General features: G+C 42.0%; 1 protein-coding gene across 1 annotated transcript in view; it reads right to left on the reverse strand.

The window, feature by feature from the left end:
• trim62.1 (tripartite motif containing 62, tandem duplicate 1) overlaps window positions 1-21,444 on the reverse strand; it is a 44,189-nt gene that overhangs the window by 15,387 nt on the left and 7,358 nt on the right. Inside the window, exon 3 of the mRNA XM_026932979.3 lies at window positions 2,201-2,296. Within this exon, the coding sequence (XP_026788780.1) occupies window positions 2,201-2,296 (96 nt within the window). The remainder of the gene's footprint in view (window positions 1-2,200; window positions 2,297-21,444) is intronic.

A 21,444-nucleotide genomic window follows, 5' to 3' on the forward strand; every position in this document is an offset into this window, starting at 1 on the left:
ATGGTTCTTTGAAAGGTAAGCATTGTGTGTAAAATGTTGGACAGAATACAAGCATGTCACTGATAGAATCTCTCATGTGGATGAATAGATACACAGATGAAGGAGTAGATAAAAGTTCCACGTAAAGAACACTTTCCAACAAGATAGTCTAACCACATATTGACAAATCCAACATGAACAGCGAGCTGAGGAACGAGAGTGAGGTAGTCAATGCACGCTGAGATAGAAAGGTATTCTGAGAAATGCAGACAAACTCAATCAGGTGAAGCTCCAGACTGAGTGCTGTGCTCTACATCTCAAGTGACGGGAGTCGGGAACAGCGGTGCATAAAGCACCACGTAAAGCGGCCCTCCCTGATGATAAACGAGGTGGACTGCAGACGTCTTTACTGTCAGAAAGCCAATCACCTTCAGCAGTGCGACAGAGTGAAAGACTGAGGGGTGTGAGAGAGAGAAAACGGAGAGAAAAGAGTCGGATGGAGAGAAGACTGCTGCGATTTCAGCACAAGGTGCCATGATGAAGTAGCTGCTCAATAAAGCAAACTGCCTGATGGAATGTCACTTGCGAGTGAAGAGAGAGAGAGAGAGAGAGAGAGAGGGACAGACAGAGAGAGAGAAAGAGAAAGAGAAAGAGAGAGAGAGAGAGAGAGAGAGAGAGAGACTTACCATGAACGTGTAATGAGACACAGGGAGCAGGAAGGACATTTATCAGCTGCTGCTAGGAGGAATTCATTTGGCTTTTCACACGTGCTCAGTGTAGTTTAATGGAGTCCACTGAAGGAGGGGTTTCATACTGACGTTTCGTTACTGACTCTTCGATAATCACTCGTCGATACTGACTCTTCGGTAATGACTCGTCGATACTGACTCATCGATATTAACTTCGCTACTGCCTCTTCAACACTGACTTCCCTGCTAACTGTATAATGTTATCTTCAACACCAACTCTTCTACATTAGCTTTGCTACTAACTACACAAATCTAACTTCAGTACTCCACAATATTAACTTCAATACTGACTCTGAAATACTGACTTCACTACTAACTCTACAAGATTAACTTCAACACTGACATTTCAATACTGACTCCTCGATATATATTAACTTCACAATTAACTCTACAATACTAACTTCAATACTCGTTGATACAGACTCTTCAGCGCTGACTCTTCAGCGCTGACTCTTCAGCGCTGACACTTCAATATCATCTTTGCTACTAACTTTATAATACTAACTTTGCTACTAATTGCACAATATTAACTTCAATACTCACTCTTCAATATTAGTTTCACTACTAACTGTACAATACTAACTTCGACACTGACTCTTCAGTACTGACTCTTCAGTACTGACTCTTCAGTACTGACTCAACACTGACAGATTTCACTGCTAAATGTACAGTATTAACTTTGGTACTAACTTTTCAGTACTGACTCTTTGATATCTTGATACACTTCGATAATATCTTTGATACTGACTCATGGATACTGACTCTACAACACTAATTCTACTAACTCTATTAACTTCACTACTGACTCTGCAATACTGACTTCACTACTGACTCTACAATACCCATACTTCAGTACTCACTATTACAATTCTAACTCTTCAATACTAACATTTATACTACAGCTCCAGTATTAACTTCGCTACCAACTCGGGTATTTAAAAAAAAAATAAATAAATAAATAAATAAATAGCGCTGTTAGGTTTTTATGTTTTGGCCACACTCGGGTTTTCAGTGCATTTCCCAAAAACATCTGAAAACAGCATGCGGGAAATGAGTACCGAGCGTCTGATCCATGACCTTTATGTAATTTCTGTAATTTTCACTCGTTCACAGCACGTACATTAAAACACACTCTCATGCACATCCCAGCGTCACTTATATACTTGACAAAGCAGACAAATATGAAATTAAAAGACGTGATACAGAGAACAGCACGGCAATGTGTAACACCGTGTTGGAATTGTGGAAATCACATGACTATCATGCGTCATCTGTATCAGTGCCAGCAATCAGATCAATGATGTGTGCGCTAGACGTCTTCTATCGAGGAATACTATAAACAGGAACAAAAGAAAAATAAAGAGGTAGTTTGTTTAAATTATACTCATATGTTCTCCACAAAAGGTGTTCCCCAGCGTTCTGCTGAAAGCTCAGTGGTCCGTGAGAGGAACAAGACCTCGTGCTGGAGTTACCTTGGTCTCGGTCAGCTGTCTCTGCAGCAGTTGTAAAGCCTCGGTGTGTCCTCTCTCGCTGTCCTGCAGAGCCGTCAGCTGTTCTGTCATCTCCCTCTGCAGAAAAAAAGCGCAACAGAGAAATAATCACTCAATAATAACCCAGAAATAATCCCAGACCACTAAATGGACAACCTCGTGTCGAGGGCAATTTATAACTTCCCTTTATCTTCAGGCAATGAGGGTTTTGATGAGAAAAGATGCAAAAGAAATTACTTCCTGTTTTTCTTTTCATTTGCTGTGCTTCAAATGATGTTGGCAAACGGAGGACATTCTGTTTTTCTCACAGATGTTAAATCAGGTCAAAAGCATATTATAAAAAGAATTTTCTTTTTTAAGAAGACATGGTTTGTATGTGCAGGAAACTACTGTGGACTATTTGAGATGCAAGACATTATGCTCTCTCCATGGTAACACATTTCCATCAATCACTTACATCCGCTGTTTACATCAGTCCTGCACAAAATAACCACGTTGCACGAGTCGCGTTATAATCTCTTATGAACCCACAATCTGATATTTAACAGACTTTAAGAACAATAACACCTCAATAAATTCTCCAACTCCTGGATTAAAGTTTTCTCCAAAGTTCTCGGAAGAAAGGAGTAGCTTTTAGAGCAGTTCTTTACCCTCTACAGCAAATCAACATAAATCACACGCACGCAAATTTATTACACAACCACACATCCTCAACATTACCGCTCTCTATTCCCTGAGTGCCGAGGTTGTTGAAAATCCCACCACGGCGTCATTAAGATCTCTATAATGGACAATCTGTGCATTGCATCCACTCACATGAAGCAGCGATTTTATCACAACGAGATCTTTCAAGTGCTGTTTACCTCCCACATGTCCTACAGATCATCAGAAAGCACCCTGGGCTAAAAGCCTTTTATGATTTATTGAGGAATATTAGCATAACTTGTTTACTTTAGGCGTAAGAAGCACCTTGCTTGTCAGGACGGAAACAGAGCACGGTGATGGTGTAGTTTAGGGGAGAGTGGGAGAGGGTGAAAGTGGCCCTGGAATGAATAAGAAAATGAGCCTGCAGAGATTTTCTGGGAAAGTGGGCCTCAGCCATGGCAGATTCAGGACAACCGGGCCACCTCTGTTAGCCCGCAGGCAGAATCAGGACGCATGAGGAGGCCCAGTCTGGGTCACAGAACACAAACAGTTAAAGATCATGAAACTGCAGGAAAAATTACGGGTCAGAAAATGATGCATGACGAATCATATCATGTTGCTTAAGCTCAGTCATTTGCAAAAGGCCAAATAGATTAAACTGCATAATATACAGTATAATCATCATTTCAAGCGGAATTAGATTTACTTGGAGACGTGGAGTAATTCCATCATTTGCAGATGCTCCTCTGTGATTTTACTTCCGTCCGGATGTTTGTGTTACCTTCCCCTTGACCAACTACGTGATTGACGCGTCAGTGTTTGTGCAGGCAGTTGCGGAAAAAGTCGTTTGACTGCCGTTAATAATAATAATAATAATAATAACAACAAGTTACATATAACAATAATAATAAGTTACACAACATATTTATACGCTGAATCCTGCGCAGGAGTCTCTTAGCGACTTACTTGGTATGACTGGTATAAATTTGTCTCCACGTTGCCTACATCAGGAGCAGGAGAAAAGTAAATTAAACCAATCAGAAGATCCAGGTGGCTGATTAAAGGGATTCCAATGTAAGTTTTCTAGAAATAAATGAATCGAGAAAAGTTCACCGTATCACTGTAAGTTCCTTCCTGTAGCATCTAACGTTAGATACTGCCAAATAAATTAACATGATCATCCGGGTTCGTAAGCAGAAACCCGTCCCTCCTGTGTTAATTTATTTGCCATAGTAAGTTTCAGAAAACTCAACAAGCAACTCAAGCGTCAGCCCTATCGTCGAGACACGGCGAGATCGAATCCCAGCGATGTCACAGCCATCCGTGGTCTGGAGTCAAGGGAGCAAAACTGGCTGTGTTTTCTGAGCGGAAGGGGCATACTCGCTGTCTCTCTCCTGTCAGTCACAGAGATACTAGCCAATCGTGTGCATTTGTGAGCTCATGTATGTGGAAGAGGGCAGATTGCGCTTTCCTCTGAATGTGTTACGCTGCGTGGGCAGCAGATCAAAAAGATGCATCACTGTCATTTATTTACTGTAAAAAAAAAATAGAAATTACAAAAACAGTTTACATTGTACAGTTTTAATCTAATCGACAGCTTCCAAACAGAGCTCTTAATTGTTATGAAAATACTGATGATAATCACGTGAAAAGTTTATTGTGTTATAATTTATTACGAGACAGATATAATACTGTCATACTGCGCAGCTCAGACATAAACATCCGTGTTAATAGGAGTTATAACCTCGCTGGTCATGTGCATTTCACATGAATAATATCATGATTTATTCCCTAACAGCTCATTCTGACTTTTTTTTCCACACTACAGTGTGCAAGGCTGCAATGAACCTTAGTGCCTCAGTCTACTGCAGCTTTTGCATTTATATAGCTTTCAAGACGTCAAGGACAAGAGCCACAGAAAAGCAATTTCACATCATTCACATGGCACCTGCATATACATTTTAATGTTAGAGGAGTGCAATAGGATCCGTTTCATTTAAACCCAGCACGCTTTCTCAATTCAAAAGCAAACGCTTACTGATTCATTATATAACATCATGATTTTTTATTTTTTTTTTGCACTGGAACTGAAGCATATCCAGAGGACAAGCTCCAAAAACAAGTATCTGCAGTGATGATGCTGCGTGACAGAAGCTGTAAACAAGCTGTCCCTGCATCAGCCCTCGGTTAGCACACATTTCTGCTGCAGACTGATCCAAGATTTAAAATCAAAATGTGTTTCAGAGCTTGGTGTAGCTGTAGTGTTATGGACACTAACAGCTTTGGAGATTTTAATTTTATAGTCAGGATTTAAAATATGTGGATGACTCATCCTGTGCTAATCCCAGTCTTACGTTCGTCATATTAAAGCGTCTCTACAACATACATGTCCTGCCCCCGGGGGCGTGTCTTGCTCTAGCAGATTATTAGCAGTAATCATGGATCATCGGTGTATATTTGTGAGTTTATTAATTTGAAAGAGGAGTGTTTTGCTAACTTGGGGCTCTTCAAAGCGGGAAATCGGCACCTCAGACTGACTGAGAACGCAATTCTGTCTGTATACACCGTCTCCATGAATAAGAGTCAGTAATATCACTGTGTCCACCACTCAGAGATGTCAGATGGTGAAGAACCTGCGGATCTGATGCTCAACGTCGCCTCAAACATGTATAGCATAACATTTCTGTCGTCTCGCATATTGTCCTGGTTAAAGTGGACAGGTGTGGGTGAAGGCAGTGAGAAATCCTCCGCAGCTGGAAAAAAAAATGCTCTCGTTAAACTCTTTGCTGTTCTCCATATAGAGCTAGTTCATTAAAGTGGATATGGGTGTGGCATGGCGTATCTCGAACGCTATTGGCTGTTGTGTAAATCAGTCAAACGCTTCTTCATGCCGTCAATCTTCCTTCCTTTTCCCAAAGCAAATATGTCAACATACGTCGAATCATGGCTCTCGAGACATTTCACGGGGGCTTTAAGAGACTGTCCATCCGTGCTGATCAACCCGATTATGACGTGACATTTCCCCAGGACGCCACACAACAGCAAAGAAGGTTACTACTGAGTGACTGCACATCCAAAAGAAAAAAAAAAAAAAAAAAAACGCTTGCCTCCCTTCTCTCATGCTCGCTCTGGGTAACGACTCACAGGGAATAAAAATCTAAAAATAAAGATCAGTGGCATTTGTCTCTAAGCGCTTCCGATTTCTCTGCTGTCGTCAAGTTTCGGCGCTCTTCATTAAACACAACAGCTTGCTGAAGAGGAGTTAATGAAGGAAGAACAAATAATGAAGAGAATCAGGCATGCTCAGGACACACACACACACACACACACACACACACACACGGGTGGCACAATGTGAACTAGCACAAACACAACCCCTTGACGACAGCGTAGCAGCACCGCCGAGGAGGAAACGTCAACGCTCTTGCTAACCGCACGATTGCGCGGCCCTCGTTAACAACACTCCCAGAAGGCGAACTCCTGCAAGGACGCTTCAGCGTAACCTCGTCAGAGCTGGTGGCATAATTCTGTCAGCCAGCGAAAAACCCACATGCACTCAAACGCTCTCTATCCTACCTCGATTTGAAAGCTGCGTACATCAGGCTAGAAACCCATCATCTGAGCCTCATCCTCATCCAAAGACACCATAAGTCACGCTCCGGGACAGACAGGAGGTGAGACACGGAGGTCGCGTCAAATGCGTGATTCATCTTAAGACTGCTCAGAAGCGACGACACACAAAGTGCTCAAAAATGAACAATGAAGTTAAGTGAAGATGAAAAGCTGAACAAGCTCCGCCCACTTTTTAAAACACCTGGAAGTAAAGCTTCCAATTTATAGTGAAAATTTCAGCGAAGATTTGAAAAGCTGGCCACGGTTGCCAGGTCCACAAAACCAACCCGATGTCCATCCTGCGGTTGTTCTTTCGGCTGCTCCCGTTAGGGGTCGCTACAGCAGCTCCCTTGGGGTCGGTTCCCTTGTTGTATTGTTGTATTATTTACAAGATGATATCATGTCATTAGATAGATTTTTCAAGAACACATTATTAAAGCCATTCAGTTTCCTCAAACAGTTCTTCCAAGGTCCTAAAATGACCTCATATTATTATTACAGTAATTTATTACTACTGAGATACCTATATTTTAATAACAGCCACATCCGTACCTAACACGTGACTTTCTGCATTAAATACACAGCCGTCGTTAAATTCGTTTTACTTGCGTTTCTATACGAGGTCGGTTGCTCTGGTGTACTGGGTTGCCAGATCTGTCACAAAATCATCCCAATAATCAACCAAAATTCTAAATATCTGAAGTCCTGCTTTTAAATTAACTCTAAATGTGTTAATATTTAACGTAACTACTAGGTCATAAAATAGTCTCATATTTTATATTGTCCTAAATAAAAATTTTGCTATGAGAAAGAGTAAACCAAACCACTGTGAAGTTTAAGGCTATGTTTGGCACAGGAACAGGGTATAAATAAGGTATAATTATAGAGTTAAAATACAGACCGTGCAGTTCTCTATTATACACGATCCGTGTTAGTCACGGAGTTACCAATATGGCATCCAATATGGGAAACAATAACCTACACCAGGATACATAAAACAGACATCTGGCAGTGTACACATTACGTAAGAATTGTATACACACATTTTTTGGAAGCTACTGCTGCGTTCTGATCCACGAGTATTTTTTTATAATGAGGGTGAGACGGGAGCGAGCCCAGGAGAGCACACCAAGGTCGGCCATCGAGGTTGGGCTCCCGAGGTCCAGCCCTCCAAAAATTTGTTCCATTAAATAAACATAGTCTCTGACCTGTGGAGTTTGAAATTATCTCCTGAACACAATGAGGAATGTGGAAGTGCCCAAGGTGTGATTTTAGCCATAAATAGAGCTCTAAAGTCGGTTAAAATGTCCGACTTATGCGGCCTCTTTCTCGGGGAGCGTAGAGTGCAGAGCCGCAGAGTCTGGTGTCGTTTGAAAGCTACCGAAGAGCTGTTTTTAACAGTTATATCATGATACATGTCAGTCATTGTGATCCAGTCACTTTACAAGTGCAGAAGATCGCCGTCTTGGTAATGGCACAGGCGCGCCACGAAAGAACAGAATCACGTGACAAACGTGCTCTCTCTCTCTCTCTCTCTTTTTTTTTTTACTCTATTCAACTTACTTTGCTTGAATGGAAATATATTTTAATTTTATAGATATTATTAATCTAAAGTACACATAACACTCAGCCCACAACCTGCAAAAAAGCCCATGTCAAATAGAAAATAAGATCTAAAATAAACATAAAATCAAATAAAAGAAAAATACTATTGATTTGAGAAATAATGTTTTTTCTTTATTAAACATTTTACTGTGCAAAAGTACCGAATTGTTCTCCAAGTATACTCGACAGTGTGGAAGTACGAGCTGGCACCGTTAAACCGTCTGGACTTCATCTGTTTGACTTTCCCAGGTGCAGTTACGGTGAGGTAGAGCCTCTCTAATGTCAGCAGATTGTGCTAACACATGGCTCAGCAAGATGGAGAATATACGGTGTACCTAATATTAACTGTTCACTGCAAGCGAGCGGTCAAGGAGGCCGCACAAAGCAGTGAGCCACGTGACCCTGCTAGAGCACGGCACACGTTAACATCTCACACATAACCCATAACGTAACATAACGTATGCTTATTTAAAATCCTGCACTAACACTAACACTAACACTACATATCGGGTTCTTGCTTTCATACCAGCTCGATTATTTCACATTTCAAGCGAAGAGAACGAGCGTGCAGAAATATGACACTGGATGAAAGAACCCTTAGTGAAAGACCTGGAATACTCTGATACGTGATCCAAGTGTTCACTTTAAAATAATGATTCATGACCTTTAGTTACAGGTTACAGCAGCTGTGACACTTAATAATTCATTCTGGTGTTGTTGTGCTTCTAGAGCATTCTGGTCTGCATGGATCCTGGGCCTGAAGGGGAACCAAATCAGCACGGGTACTTAAGTATGGCATGGGGGTGGAAATTTGCCGTCAGGTTGAAAAACGCTCGCAACATGAAAAAGAGGATGAGACTTTTTGACTCCGTCTTCATCTTCTCGACATGAGAAATGAGGAAAAAACAACAAACGTGCACTCAAAACGGAGTGTTGTGTCAGTCTGAAAAATCTCACAGCTATTTCTCTCCCTTTCAGCAGACTAAATTGCTTTCAGGATTGACGGCTGCTTTTGCTCCATCGCGCAGTCAGAGCACGTCCTCAGCCCAGTGGCACGGCACGCCTGTGACTCTGCGCCTCGCCGATGTATAATGGCCACATGTTTGTGGGGTTTGAGGTGCGCAGTAAAATGTTTAAAATGGCCTGACGTGCATGAGGAAAGCAGGATTAATCTACACATCCTGCACAGTGGGAGAGATGATGATGGGGGAGGTTGGGCTGTAGTACAGCGTGTCAGAGAGCTGTAATGAAAACGCTTTAGCCTTCACGCTGACACAGCCTGTCCGTCTTCCTGTCAGGTCTGACCTCGCTCTGACTGCTGCTGCCGCACTCGGCGAGGGAAAGACAACATTAGCAGCTCACCACCTTCCTAATTGATAGATGTCAGCCAGGAGATTAGAGGAGAGGCCACGGGAAAGGCGGACAGCAGGAGGAAATTGGTCACGATCGCCAGATTCACAGCGCAGCTCGAAACAGAACGGATGTAGAACCTGAACGTTTACTGCAGAGCATCGCCGCAAAGATTTCACTCACTAAATAGGTGGAAAAACCCAGAAGACCCGATCCTGTGGTTATGAAATCGCTCCTAGTGCTGCTTAGGAATAAAGAATAAAGAATGTACTGTCTCTTCTGGGTTTCATTTTTGCTTTACGATGACTAGAAAAATGGCTTTTCCTTCTACATTATAGAACCTATAGATGTTTACAGTCCAGCTTTCGTAAAGAATTTAATGCTCAACAACAGAGTGGTGTCATGACACGGAGCTGATTTTTTTCCTGTAACAGCACAGCCTGAAATCTGCCAACAATTCACACTGTTTATTTATTAAAGAACATGTTGTACATTTTTGTCCATTTATAGTTACGTTTAATGTTGTGGAACGTCTCTGAAACAAATTATTCCTGTTGCCACAGGATCACAGATAGTTCAGCAGTACTACAGCGCTGTTGTACATTGTTTTTCATAGTGTCGTGCTAGTGATGACTTAGTATTATAGAGTATATATTATATTATATTTCATTATATTATACTATATATATTTTAGTGTACTGTACATATATAGTATTATAGTACAGAGTGTCAAAAAAGTCAGAAACCAATGAGAGCACCAAGAAGCACTATCTCTAACTTTTCATTCAGTGTTAATGCCTTTTTTTTTTTTTTACCTGTAAGGAAAAAAATAAATGTAAAAATAAGTGTACATAAGCATATAAATAAATAATAAACACAAAGTCATGTATATGTAGCTTAACTCCCATTGGTTCCTGATTTTTTACACATCCTTTTTTGTACAAGATAAGCATATTATTATTATTATTATTATTATTATTATTCACACCACTGTTGTTATACTATATGCAGAGTTTCATTACTGACTAAATCATAACTAGTGTAGTATATATAGCATTGTGCAGATTATATTGTTGTATTATTTTATCCATCTATCTATCTATCTATCTATCTGTCTTGCCTTATAGCAATGATAAACAGTCCTTGCCACACCAGCATCTCTTTTCCCCTCACTCTGATGAAGTTATGAAGACAAATTATTAGGAAACAACGTTATACCCCAGACAGAGTGAAAGCAAGGAAAGCAGGTAGGAATAATATTTCATATTTTAAATGAAAAATAGTCTCCCACTGAATGTTTCCATACATCATAAACACATTATTATTTATGTCAGGTGTTTAAAAGTGGTGGAAAATAGACTGCATTGAGCCCAAAGTCCATCTGTCTTTATATATTTATTCGAGTGAGACTAAAATGTCATCTCCACTAAAACCACAGTTACAAGTATCATTTATTTATATAAAAAGCCACCGCTGGTCATCAGCTAAGCTTACCGGTAGTCTTATGTGCTGTTAGATACAAGCTTCGCTCTGCGGTCCAAGCTAGAGAAGATCATCTCCATTAGTTACACACTTCAATACATCCTGAAGTTAGTCAAGGCTTTAGTCCTTTTTTACATCGCTTCAATGGAACTGTATTGGAGGATGAGTTGAGGTGAGAGAAAACTCCCTCGTGGGCCGGATCGGTCGTCTGATGATCCCAGACAGCCTCTGTGTGAATGCCAACATGACGAGAACGCTGTCTTGGCAGAAGGGCCTGAAGAGCAGGGTGTTGGCAGACGGGTGAGCACGGCCTGCTGCTCCTGCACAATGCCGCTACACAGGACTTCAGGCGTCATGCAGACTTCCATAAGATGGAGGCAAAGTTCTTTCACTCCTCCGATTCGTGGTGCAATTTGTCCGACAACCTGTGCCAAATTAATACAGCAAGCGTGTAGAATGGGTCGTGACCGTGCCGTGCATGTCTGAACACATTCGGAGATCAGTTCTCACTCCATGCACAAGCACACTGACACGCCAGTCTGAAGCACATTTCCAAGCTGGAAATCTTAACCGATGATTCACCACCGCAGTCGCCGAGGAAGGACATATGTTAACGCCTCGGCGGCTTCCTAACTGATAAGCTAGGAGGTTAGAGGAGAGGCCACGGGAGAGGCAGGGAGCAGGAGAAAATTGATCCTGAACACCACTTTTTATAGCAAGAGCACTTTCAGACAGTGAGAAATGGCAAACAGGTCAAACTAAAGGCTTCCAATCTCACTCCAGAGTGACTGAAGAGCTACAATTATTTACTAACACATCAGATTTTTTTATGATGGAAATGCACGCAGAGTTCTGCAATATGAGATGATCAGTGATACAGAAACAGAACTAAGAGGAAAAAGAAAAAGAAAAATGGAGCAGCAAGTGAGCTTGACCCTCACAACAACTGCGCACACACCCACACGCACACACAAGGCTGCCCACTTGTAATTTGAAAAGTTCATCACCAGCAGTAATATTTAGCTGAAATAAAACATCAAAATGCAACCACATATTTTATCAACGTGGCACAAGTTTTTTTTTTCCTTTAAAGTGCTGTCCTCATCGGTTTAATCCTAGCTCTCATCAGCTTGCACCAAACATGAACTGTCGATTTTTCGGCACTCGCCCCGCCCTCTCCGCATAGCTAACTGTGGCTGCTGGAAACTGGCAGCTACACACTCTTAGCTGTTGTGTTGTATCGCACAGCCAGAGGGTTTAAGATCAATGGCACACGCCCAGCTCTGGACCCATATGCAGTTAAATATGAGGAAAGCCATTAAACACGATTTCTAGATGAAAAATCATGAATAATCATCCTCGAGGTTGGAGTGCCAGAGTTTAAAAATGTAGCTAATCATTTTCCTGAATGAAGAGAAATGGCAGTAACGTTTCTGAGGTGACTGCAGAGGCAGGAAGGCGAGAGCTCTGCAGCATTCTAATGGTGGAGGAGCAGGAGGGGTGAGCTCACCTCCGAGCAGGAAGAAGAGCTCCAGTGAGCTGGAAAACGCAGAGCGACAGAGAGAGAGAGAGAGAGAGAGAGAGAGAGAGAGAGAGAGAGAGAGAGGAAGGAACATAACCCCAAAGCCCAGCAGACGGTTTCGCACCTCTGCACCTGAGCCGGACGTTATCTCGCCAGCACCGTGTTCGCCGAGAGCGTTCGGCTGGACTGAGGACACGGCTGCCCGAACGCGGAATCACATTAGAAAACGAGTGCAAACGAGTGACTGACGGGTGCACCACTGTGAGCAGTGTGAAACAAACCAAAAATATCTTGTACTTGGGGATTATGTGCAAACCTTTTATTAAAAAGAAGCTCAGTGTGCGCAGTTTATTCTGCCATATTGAAATGTAAACGCTGAACAGAAACTAAACGGTAATGAAGCTTATTTACACGGCTTATACACAGCTTATGCCATGTTTACGCAGCTGTGTCACTGGCCATTTCATTTTTAACAGACAAACAAACGAACCATAAAGCGAGTCGTTATTACAGTTACATGCTTCCGATTTCATCCGCTCACCTCAGTCATAGATTATCCAACTATTACTGATTTATTACAGAATGAAAACTGCTGAAAATTTTCTAGTGAGTGTGTGTCAAACACTAAGCGTCCTTTCACACATGCAGTGTAGTCCGTTTGAAACAAACCCCTTCCAATCAAATTCTAGAAAAGTTCTCCTGCAGTGAGAAAAGCGTTTCGATCCTGAATGAAGCCGAACGCAGGACGTGAGCCAAACGTGCGGCGTGTTTTGAGTTGTGGGTTAATAAGCGTGATGAGCAGTATCTATTCACTGTGACGTGTTCTGTGACCCATGTGAAACTGCTCACCTGCCACCGGACAGCAAATTTAGAAAAGAATAAAGCTCATAGATTACCAAGCGAGTCCCAGTCAAAGTGCCTCAGACACTCACGCTGTGTCGAGCGTCGGGAAAGACGTTTCAGGGAACACTCGCGGTGTAATAATTCTAGCATGCTGCCAGAAACAAGCAGCATTTCACAGTTACTTCACACTAATTATAACAATCGCTAAAAACATATTTCCATCGTTTCATTGTTATTTGCGCAGCAGGACAAGAAAAGTTCCCTGATGAGATGATGAGGTGCTTTTCTGTCCAACACAGAGACGTTAACTTTCTCTCTAACTCTTAAGGTCATGTTTACTGGGATGAAAAATCATTTTTCTGGAGTGTTCCACAACGCAGCCTCAGCTCGATAATTTATCCTGGACAAATAGCTGCGACGCGAAAGTGCAAACAAGCCTTCGGGTCACTCCGGGAAGAGCGAAAGTTTATTTCCCTTTTGGGCAAAAGCGAGAAGAGAGAAGTGGTGCCGCAGCAGAGTTTGGGAATGATGTGATGGATGGTCTGGTCCTGAGGAAGGTGCGGAGGGACAGATGCTAAACGGCCATGATGATTCACGAATCGAACAGAAACCCACCACCTGCGTAATTAAATCTCATCCGGATCCATCTATAAACAGCCTGCGTTCATATGCGCAGAGGAATTACACAAGATTACAGAACAATGGTCAATGATCTGTGCTAATTCTCCTGCTTAATCATGGGCGAGCCGTCCTCCGGCTCGGGGACAGGCTTCAGCGCCTACTCTCACACTGCCGAGTGTGGGTTTTACAGCGCCAAAGGCATAATGTTTTTGCAGGATATAAACTAAAAAATGTGGACAATTTCATTTGTTTCATCTGTCTAATGAACTAAATCTTAATTGCAATTAAAATGTTAAATGCTTTCCCAAAGTTGCACGATGTACGATTTGGAATTATGTGAAAATGTACTGTGAGATACTGAATGTTAAATGCATAAAGCACAGAAAAACACACCAGAAACACCCACTAGCCTCTAGCCGATGTGTGTTAGCATGCTAGCTAGGACACAGTTTAGATCAGGGGTGTCGAATCTTTCCCAGAAAGGACCGGTGTGGGTGCAGGTTTTCATTCCAACCAGGCAGAAGCCACACCCGAGTCTACTGAAAGCCAAGATCAACTGATTAAACAGGTGGAATCAGGTGTGGCTCCTGCCTGATCGGAATGAAACCCTGCACTCACACTGGCTCTTTGTGGATAAGACTGGTTACCCCAGGTTTAGAGAATAGCCACAGTTTTGTCAAAATTACACACACCAAAAGTGAACAGATCAATCAACAAAAAAAACACACACATCACCTCAGACGAAACCCGTTAGCCACTAGCCGACTAGCAAAATCTGTACTTCTACAAATGCCCCCACATTTTTCCTCTTACAGTATAAAAGAGTAAGTGACTCTTTCACACTCTCATTCCTATTTGCTTTGTTTACACTCTCATGCTGTCTCTTGCTCTCTCTCTCTCTCTCGCGCTCTCTCTCTCTCTCTCTCTCTCTGTCCTGATTGGTTGTTTGGTTGTGGCTCCTGCCAGTCACCGTGTAGCCAAACGTCTTTCATGTGTAAAGATTGGCAGATTGTCAGGACTATCTTATTATCTTACAGTTAGCATTTTTTGTCTTAACAGACACCATTTTGTTTCATTTACCAAAAAGAATCCTACACTACACATCTTTCAAGAAGTGATGCATCTAAAACCTGTAACTCGCACAAATCGCAGCACTGATGAGAAAAAAATGAAGCAAAACCCAACTTGTGTGTGTCAGACTCTATTTATGTGAAGTATGTCTAACCTACATTTGATCACAAAGTTGTTTTCACTGGCTGGACTAGAATGTACTGAACTGTGGGAAAGTTTGCCAGAACTTCTCGTTCAAATATGAGAAGCATTTTCAGGAAACACCCAAAATGGTTGGGACTGGCAGCCTCGAGCTCAGGGCAAGGAAACCATCATCATCATCATCATCATCATCACTGATGGCAAGCCAGGCAGCATCTGTGACTAAACACTAAAGCAACATTTAACATTTAACATTAAAACTCATTTAATAAAGACTTAAGTGTCAAACATTTTACCATTTTAATGAAAGCAGATCATCAGAATCTATAACACTTTTCCATCAACGATGAAAAAAAAAACCCAGAGACGTTCAGCATCGTCTGCTTTAATCACCTCGCTTTTCTTAATGGTTTTATTTTCTTTCTCCTCCTGAAAGTGCTTTCCTGGGTAGCGTGTGTAGTCAGGTTTTTACCACACAGCCCGAATACACGGTCAAGCACCTCTTCTAAAGCATCCGTTTTTCGTTTCGTGACTCGGGAAGTGTTTAATATCTGGAGGAGGGCCATGGATACGTGCGCTACGAGATAAACACTGCAGGAAGCAGTGTTCAGATATCTTTTTACTAAAAGACTAAAATCTAATGTGCACATGGAGTTTGGTGAAAAACAGAAGGTAATTCTGCCTGTAGGTGGAAAAAAACAAAACAAAAAAAAAATAAAAAACACACCAACATGGCCGATCCGGACGGAAATAAAATCACAGAGCAGCACCTGTCAAGTGTAACACAGGAAAGGACCCCAGGACTCCACGTAAAGTTAATCCCATCTGAATAAGGCTTTAGAGGAACTGCAAACTACATTTACTTTCAAAAAATCTAATTAAAAAATTGAAGTGTTTTCCCAACACCTGCTCATATCAGGGATATCCAGACTGGACATCTCGCAGGCTTTTACTGCATCTCATTTACAGCAGAGGAAGGAACATCTGCCGAAAGCTCCAGTAAAAGACAAACGATGGCGTGGTGATGATTTTGTGACGCATCACGGCAGCTCTCAGCACTTCGCTGGGGAACAAACCCACGTGAATGTTTCCATCCTCACGTGTGGACTTTTGCCCAAACGAACATCAGGCTTTCTCGCTGTGCAAGGCTGCTGTCGGAAAAGTCTTCCTCGCCGCCTCATTAAACGGCGGGTCGTGTGCGAATGTGCTTTGTCGCCTTGTATTAGGGGTTTGGCCAAGCGTGTAAAGCCTGCAACATCTGGAAAAGAACCCAACGCTCTGCCTTTCCCTGTGGCTCCCTGCTGAACGCCTGCAGCACGCTCAGACCAGCGAGACACGAGAGAAACGAAAGGCTCTGATAGCTGCTTCTTTTTACACAGGAAAAGAGAAATGACACAAAGGGAAAAGTATGGAGGAGGAAGATCAGCTCAGATGGTGCTTTCCAGCTCGATGGTGCAACAAATACACCAAAAAGCCAAAAAAAAAAAATGGACTGTTATTTTCTAGATCAGTCTGTTTGTCTGCTGATGGACCCGTCAGCAACGTCAGAATAATCTTACACAGCAGGCCACTGATCACAGGAAGCAACAACATCAGCGGTTTAATGCTAATAAAGAATATTTCCCAGTATTGGATTTTGAAGGAGAACTGCAAGCTCTTTCCTCCATTTAAAGACAGCAAGACTGAAACAGTGGTAATCTGTTTAAAGAGAGCGATGCGGCGGCGCTTTAGTCTTTTAGCCTGTCCTCTCTCACCTCCTCATCTGTACACCAGATGCTCAAACACATCAGCTCCAAAGCTCCAACATTCACGCGAACACCGCCATCAACGGCATCGCGCTCGTCATCTCATAGAGCGCTAACTAGCTGACGTATAGCTGCACTGCATTCTGGGAATTTGAGTCGAGTGTTTGCAGCAACGTTTCCACTAATTCTGCACTGGATTTCTCATTAATGAACATGGCTGGAAAATGGTGAATGAGAAAAGAATGTTTATATGTTTGAGATGGGTGATTTTTTCCTCCTATTCGACACGCTAGTAATAACAACGTCCCCCTGTGACATCAGAGCGACACACACACACACACACACACACACACACACACACACACACACACACAACCACTAACTTCCCACAGGAAAATACAGCACCAACCAACAAATTAGCACACGATCACTAAACGCATGACAAATATTTCAGTAGAAACATTGAATTGAATGTGTTTCAGGATGGGGGTTTAATGTTAATTAAATGCTATGAATAATATCTACATGACACTGAATATACCTGCAAAGCATAACAAAATCTAAAGTTGAACACTTGGGTCTGCTTTAACCTTATTGACGTCAATAACTCAATATCTAAAAATCTATTTCCAGATCTTTTTTTTTAATTTAATATAATAAAAAGTCTCTTCGTATCTGCGATATGAAGATTGAGTATCAGTAAGAAACACCCACTGGCTGCACAGATACTGGCATATTCATTCATTTTTCCATGGGCTGGAATGAAAATATATAACTGCGTCATTATTCTTTCTACGATTCAAAATTTATCAAGTCTCAGATCTCATTTCAGATTTCACACTCTCAACGTTTCGCAACATTTTTATGAAGTCGTATTTCATCCTCCATACTGCGGCCAATAGATTATCCAGTGTTAATTAAAGAAACCTAAAGCAGGATATAAAACTCACAGCTACGAGTCTCCAAACTATCGCAAGTTCCCTTAAGAAATTTCAGAGTGTATTAGTTTGCACTGAGAGTCCAGTTTTCCCTGAAGCAAAGAACAGAGCACTCTACAGAGGGGGAGGGAGGGAGAGAGAGAGAGAGAGAGAGAGAGAGAGAGACTGAAAGAAAAAGAGAGAGAAACAGAGACAGAGAGAGAAACAGAGACAGAAAGAGAGAGAGAGAGATAGAGAGAGACAGAGGGAGAGAGACAGAGGGGGAGAGAGAGAGAAAGAGACAGAAAGAGAGAGAGAGATAGAGACAGAGAGAGAGACAGAGAGAGAAACATAGAGAGAGACAGAGGGAGAGAGACAGATAGAGAAACAGAAAGAGACAGATAGAGAAACAGAGAGAGACAGAGGGAGAGAGACAGAGACACAGAAAGAGACAGACAGAGAGAGAGAGAGAGAGAGAGAGAGAGAGAGAGTGTGTGTGTGTGTGTGTGTGTGTGTGTGTGTGTGTGTGTGTGTATGTGTGTAGGGTTAAAGTAAAAGTCAATGTAATTCTAGATGTTTAAGTGCATTAGAGAAGCACCCGAGGTATCTGAGGGGAAGAAAGGATGAGAGAACGGAAAGCAGAAGCGGCTGCAGAATGCAGTCTACGGGAAAAAGGAGTGAAATTCAAATGGGATTACGTGTGCAGGCTGCTGATGCCGAGTGCACACTACATGACTTTTAAAAACTCAGACTCGCTGACCGTTTTACACTGCATGACTCGAATCGCTTGCGATCAGGTGTTTGGTGCTGGTGTCAGGTGTTCGGAGGAACACACACTAGCGTCGCACTCTTGTGTCACTTCTCTATCTAACAGTCTGATGGTCTCCAACATCCTGCTGAAGGAGCCGAGGTTTCTGCAGCTGGAGGAACACCAGCCACGGGATGTTTCTCAACACAAACAACATGAAGAACACATTTCTGTCCTTGGGAGGTACGGTTTTGGCACGTAACCTGGTGCAATACCTCTGCCGAATTGCAAAAGCATTTTAGATTTGCTGGATAACTTTCAATAAAAATTTTTTTAAAAAAAAAGTGGTGCAAGGCAAAAGGCAGTACAGTTAAAACTGTAAGTTTAGTTTAACCCCTAAGATTGTAGATTATCTGTATAACCATGAAATCATCACTTATACAGGCTGTCTGAAAAGCCAGGAACCAATGAGAGTAAAACTACTAAAAAACGAACTATTATTCACAACACAAGCTCTACACGTTCGCCTTTACTCTCTACGCAGTTTCTCAGCTGCTGGATCACGTTTTTGCAGAGTTTGCTAAACATATTCCCACTGCTTCCTGACTTTTCCGACATCCTGTATTTCTTCAGTATACATCAGAGAGGCAGCGTGTAAAAGTAAAAGTAGAATAAAAGCGGGCTCAAGACAGAGCCTTGTGGGACGCCTTGGTTAAGGAGTCAGATCCACCTGCCTGCAAGACGATGGACTGAGAGCGGTCAGATACATAAAACTTAAACCCATTCTTCTCTGTTTCATTCCTTAGGTTCAGGAATGTCATTTCCTTGATGATTAAGTAGGAAATATGAATGGTACGACTGACCGTCTCAAATTCCCAGAGTTAAAACTCATTGAGTTGCAGGAGTGTGGAGAGCCAATCATGATTCTGAAGCTTGTGGCCAGAAAGGTGTATAAATATTAGTATAAATTAGTATAAATCAGGGACGCTACTGAACATGTTATTGAGCTGTTTAGGTTTAAACAGCGATCGTGAAAAGCACAAACGTGTGTTCATGCCTAGGATAGGACAGCACAGCAACGTAGGCTCCAGGCTTACGTCACACGGTATCACCTGGTATCACCTGGTATCACCTGGTATCAGAGTGTTTTTATTAGTGTGAATAAACATGTACAGTATCGGATGGATAGCTGATACGACATGTCTCTGGTTCAAAAGTGATCAGGGCCTTGATGGCCTGTGGGCAGAGCATCTGAGGCTGAAATGAGGTTTAATCTTTTTTTTAAGATTTTCTTTTTACACTGACACCAAATATGTGAAACCTTTCTGCCCTAAAGCTAAACCATTACATGACTAAACCTAACATTCATTAAAAAAATCCTCACAAGCCAGAAGTAGCTCAGCTGAAACCAGTGCTTCAGGTTCTCAGCCCTAATCATGAGCGCAACCGAGATCCAACACAGCCTACGTGACACGTAAATAATAGTAAAATGAAGAAAGAAAAAAAAAAGCAAATAATAATAATAATAATAATAATAATAATAATAATACACCCACTAAACAGAAATGTCACACAACTGTTTTACTCGCTGCTGAAGTTTAGAGTATTCCCAAGACTGTGTGGGCTGGAGTCAGTTTCACGTTTTCAAGATACATAAGTATTAAATGTAATCTGGAGGCTGGTTGTGGAAAACATCAGTATGAAGAAGAAAAAAAAAAGCTTCCATCAGTCTGCTTTCAAAAAATAATTACTACTGGTAAACACCATGTCTCATTTACGACGACTGATAAAAGCGAATTTCTTCGAAAAATTGTTCACAGGAGCATTTCCTTATAAGGAGACTTGCTCGATTCATCGGCTTCAAATTCTGTAACTGTCGATGAGTTACTGCGATTTTTATATACACTGTCACGTTTAAATCACGTATTTATTCCAAATAAATCTAGCTGTTCAATCAGGACAAAAGTAATGGCACCCTATAAAAAGAGGACGAGTTAGCGTGTGGTAGCTTAGGAGGCGCTCTTTCACCATTTAGTTGTCATTTCGTCGTCTCTCTCAGTGAGCTTTGCCTTTTACGGAGTTTTGTAGGCGTGTTGGTTGTGACGTGAATGCGCTTGGTAATTTACCAACATACACACGCAAATACGAAACCTTTATTTCTGGTAGGCATTTTTTTCATTCAGTTGAAAAACATTTAAACAAAAAAAAAAGACAGGCCCAATGCAGGCTAAAATGCTAAACATGACACATCGTTCCTCGGCACAATCAGTTACGGCCTCAAAGAAACCATGAAATAACAGTCAATAGCCAAGAACCAGAACGAATAATTATTTATGGGCTTTCAAATTTAATCGAATTTGGAAAAGGAAAAGCCAGAAAACTGCAGAAACTTGCAAAAATGCAAAAGCTCTCAACGGAAAACACATCACTGATCTGCGTGGGAAAGAAAACTACAGCAAAATGCGACCTCACTGCAATTAAGCTTTGCGTAAAACGCCTGCTGTGACCCTTCTAGCCTCTCGTGTCTTATGAAGCCACGCTCAGAACCGAACACATCTCATTTGGCAGAAGAGGCTTTGCTGAGGATAAACAGTCTCATTAGGAGCCAAGAGCATCTGCTCAGGAATTCGCTGCCAATTTGCTCTTTGTGGTTTGAAGTACACGCTTGGCGATACGGCGTGTCCGTTTCCTCACAGGGATCGCTTCGATTCCAATGAAGGGCCTCGGCTTTGCCTACCTCAGGGCCTTCTGAAGTGCTGGGAAGGAGCTTCAAAACCTGAGCAAAGGAAACACAAGCTCTGTAACTCTCCCTGTGGAGGGTGTCTCCAAAGAGACCATCGCAAATTGTCTGACAACCGCGGCATGTTGATCCAATTACCTCTACACTGAGGTTTACACGCGTTCAGACATCAGGTGACCTCATC

Source organism: Pangasianodon hypophthalmus, chromosome 20 (genome assembly GCF_027358585.1).
Source record: "Pangasianodon hypophthalmus isolate fPanHyp1 chromosome 20, fPanHyp1.pri, whole genome shotgun sequence".
NCBI classification, from domain to species: Eukaryota; Metazoa; Chordata; class Actinopteri; order Siluriformes; family Pangasiidae; genus Pangasianodon; species Pangasianodon hypophthalmus.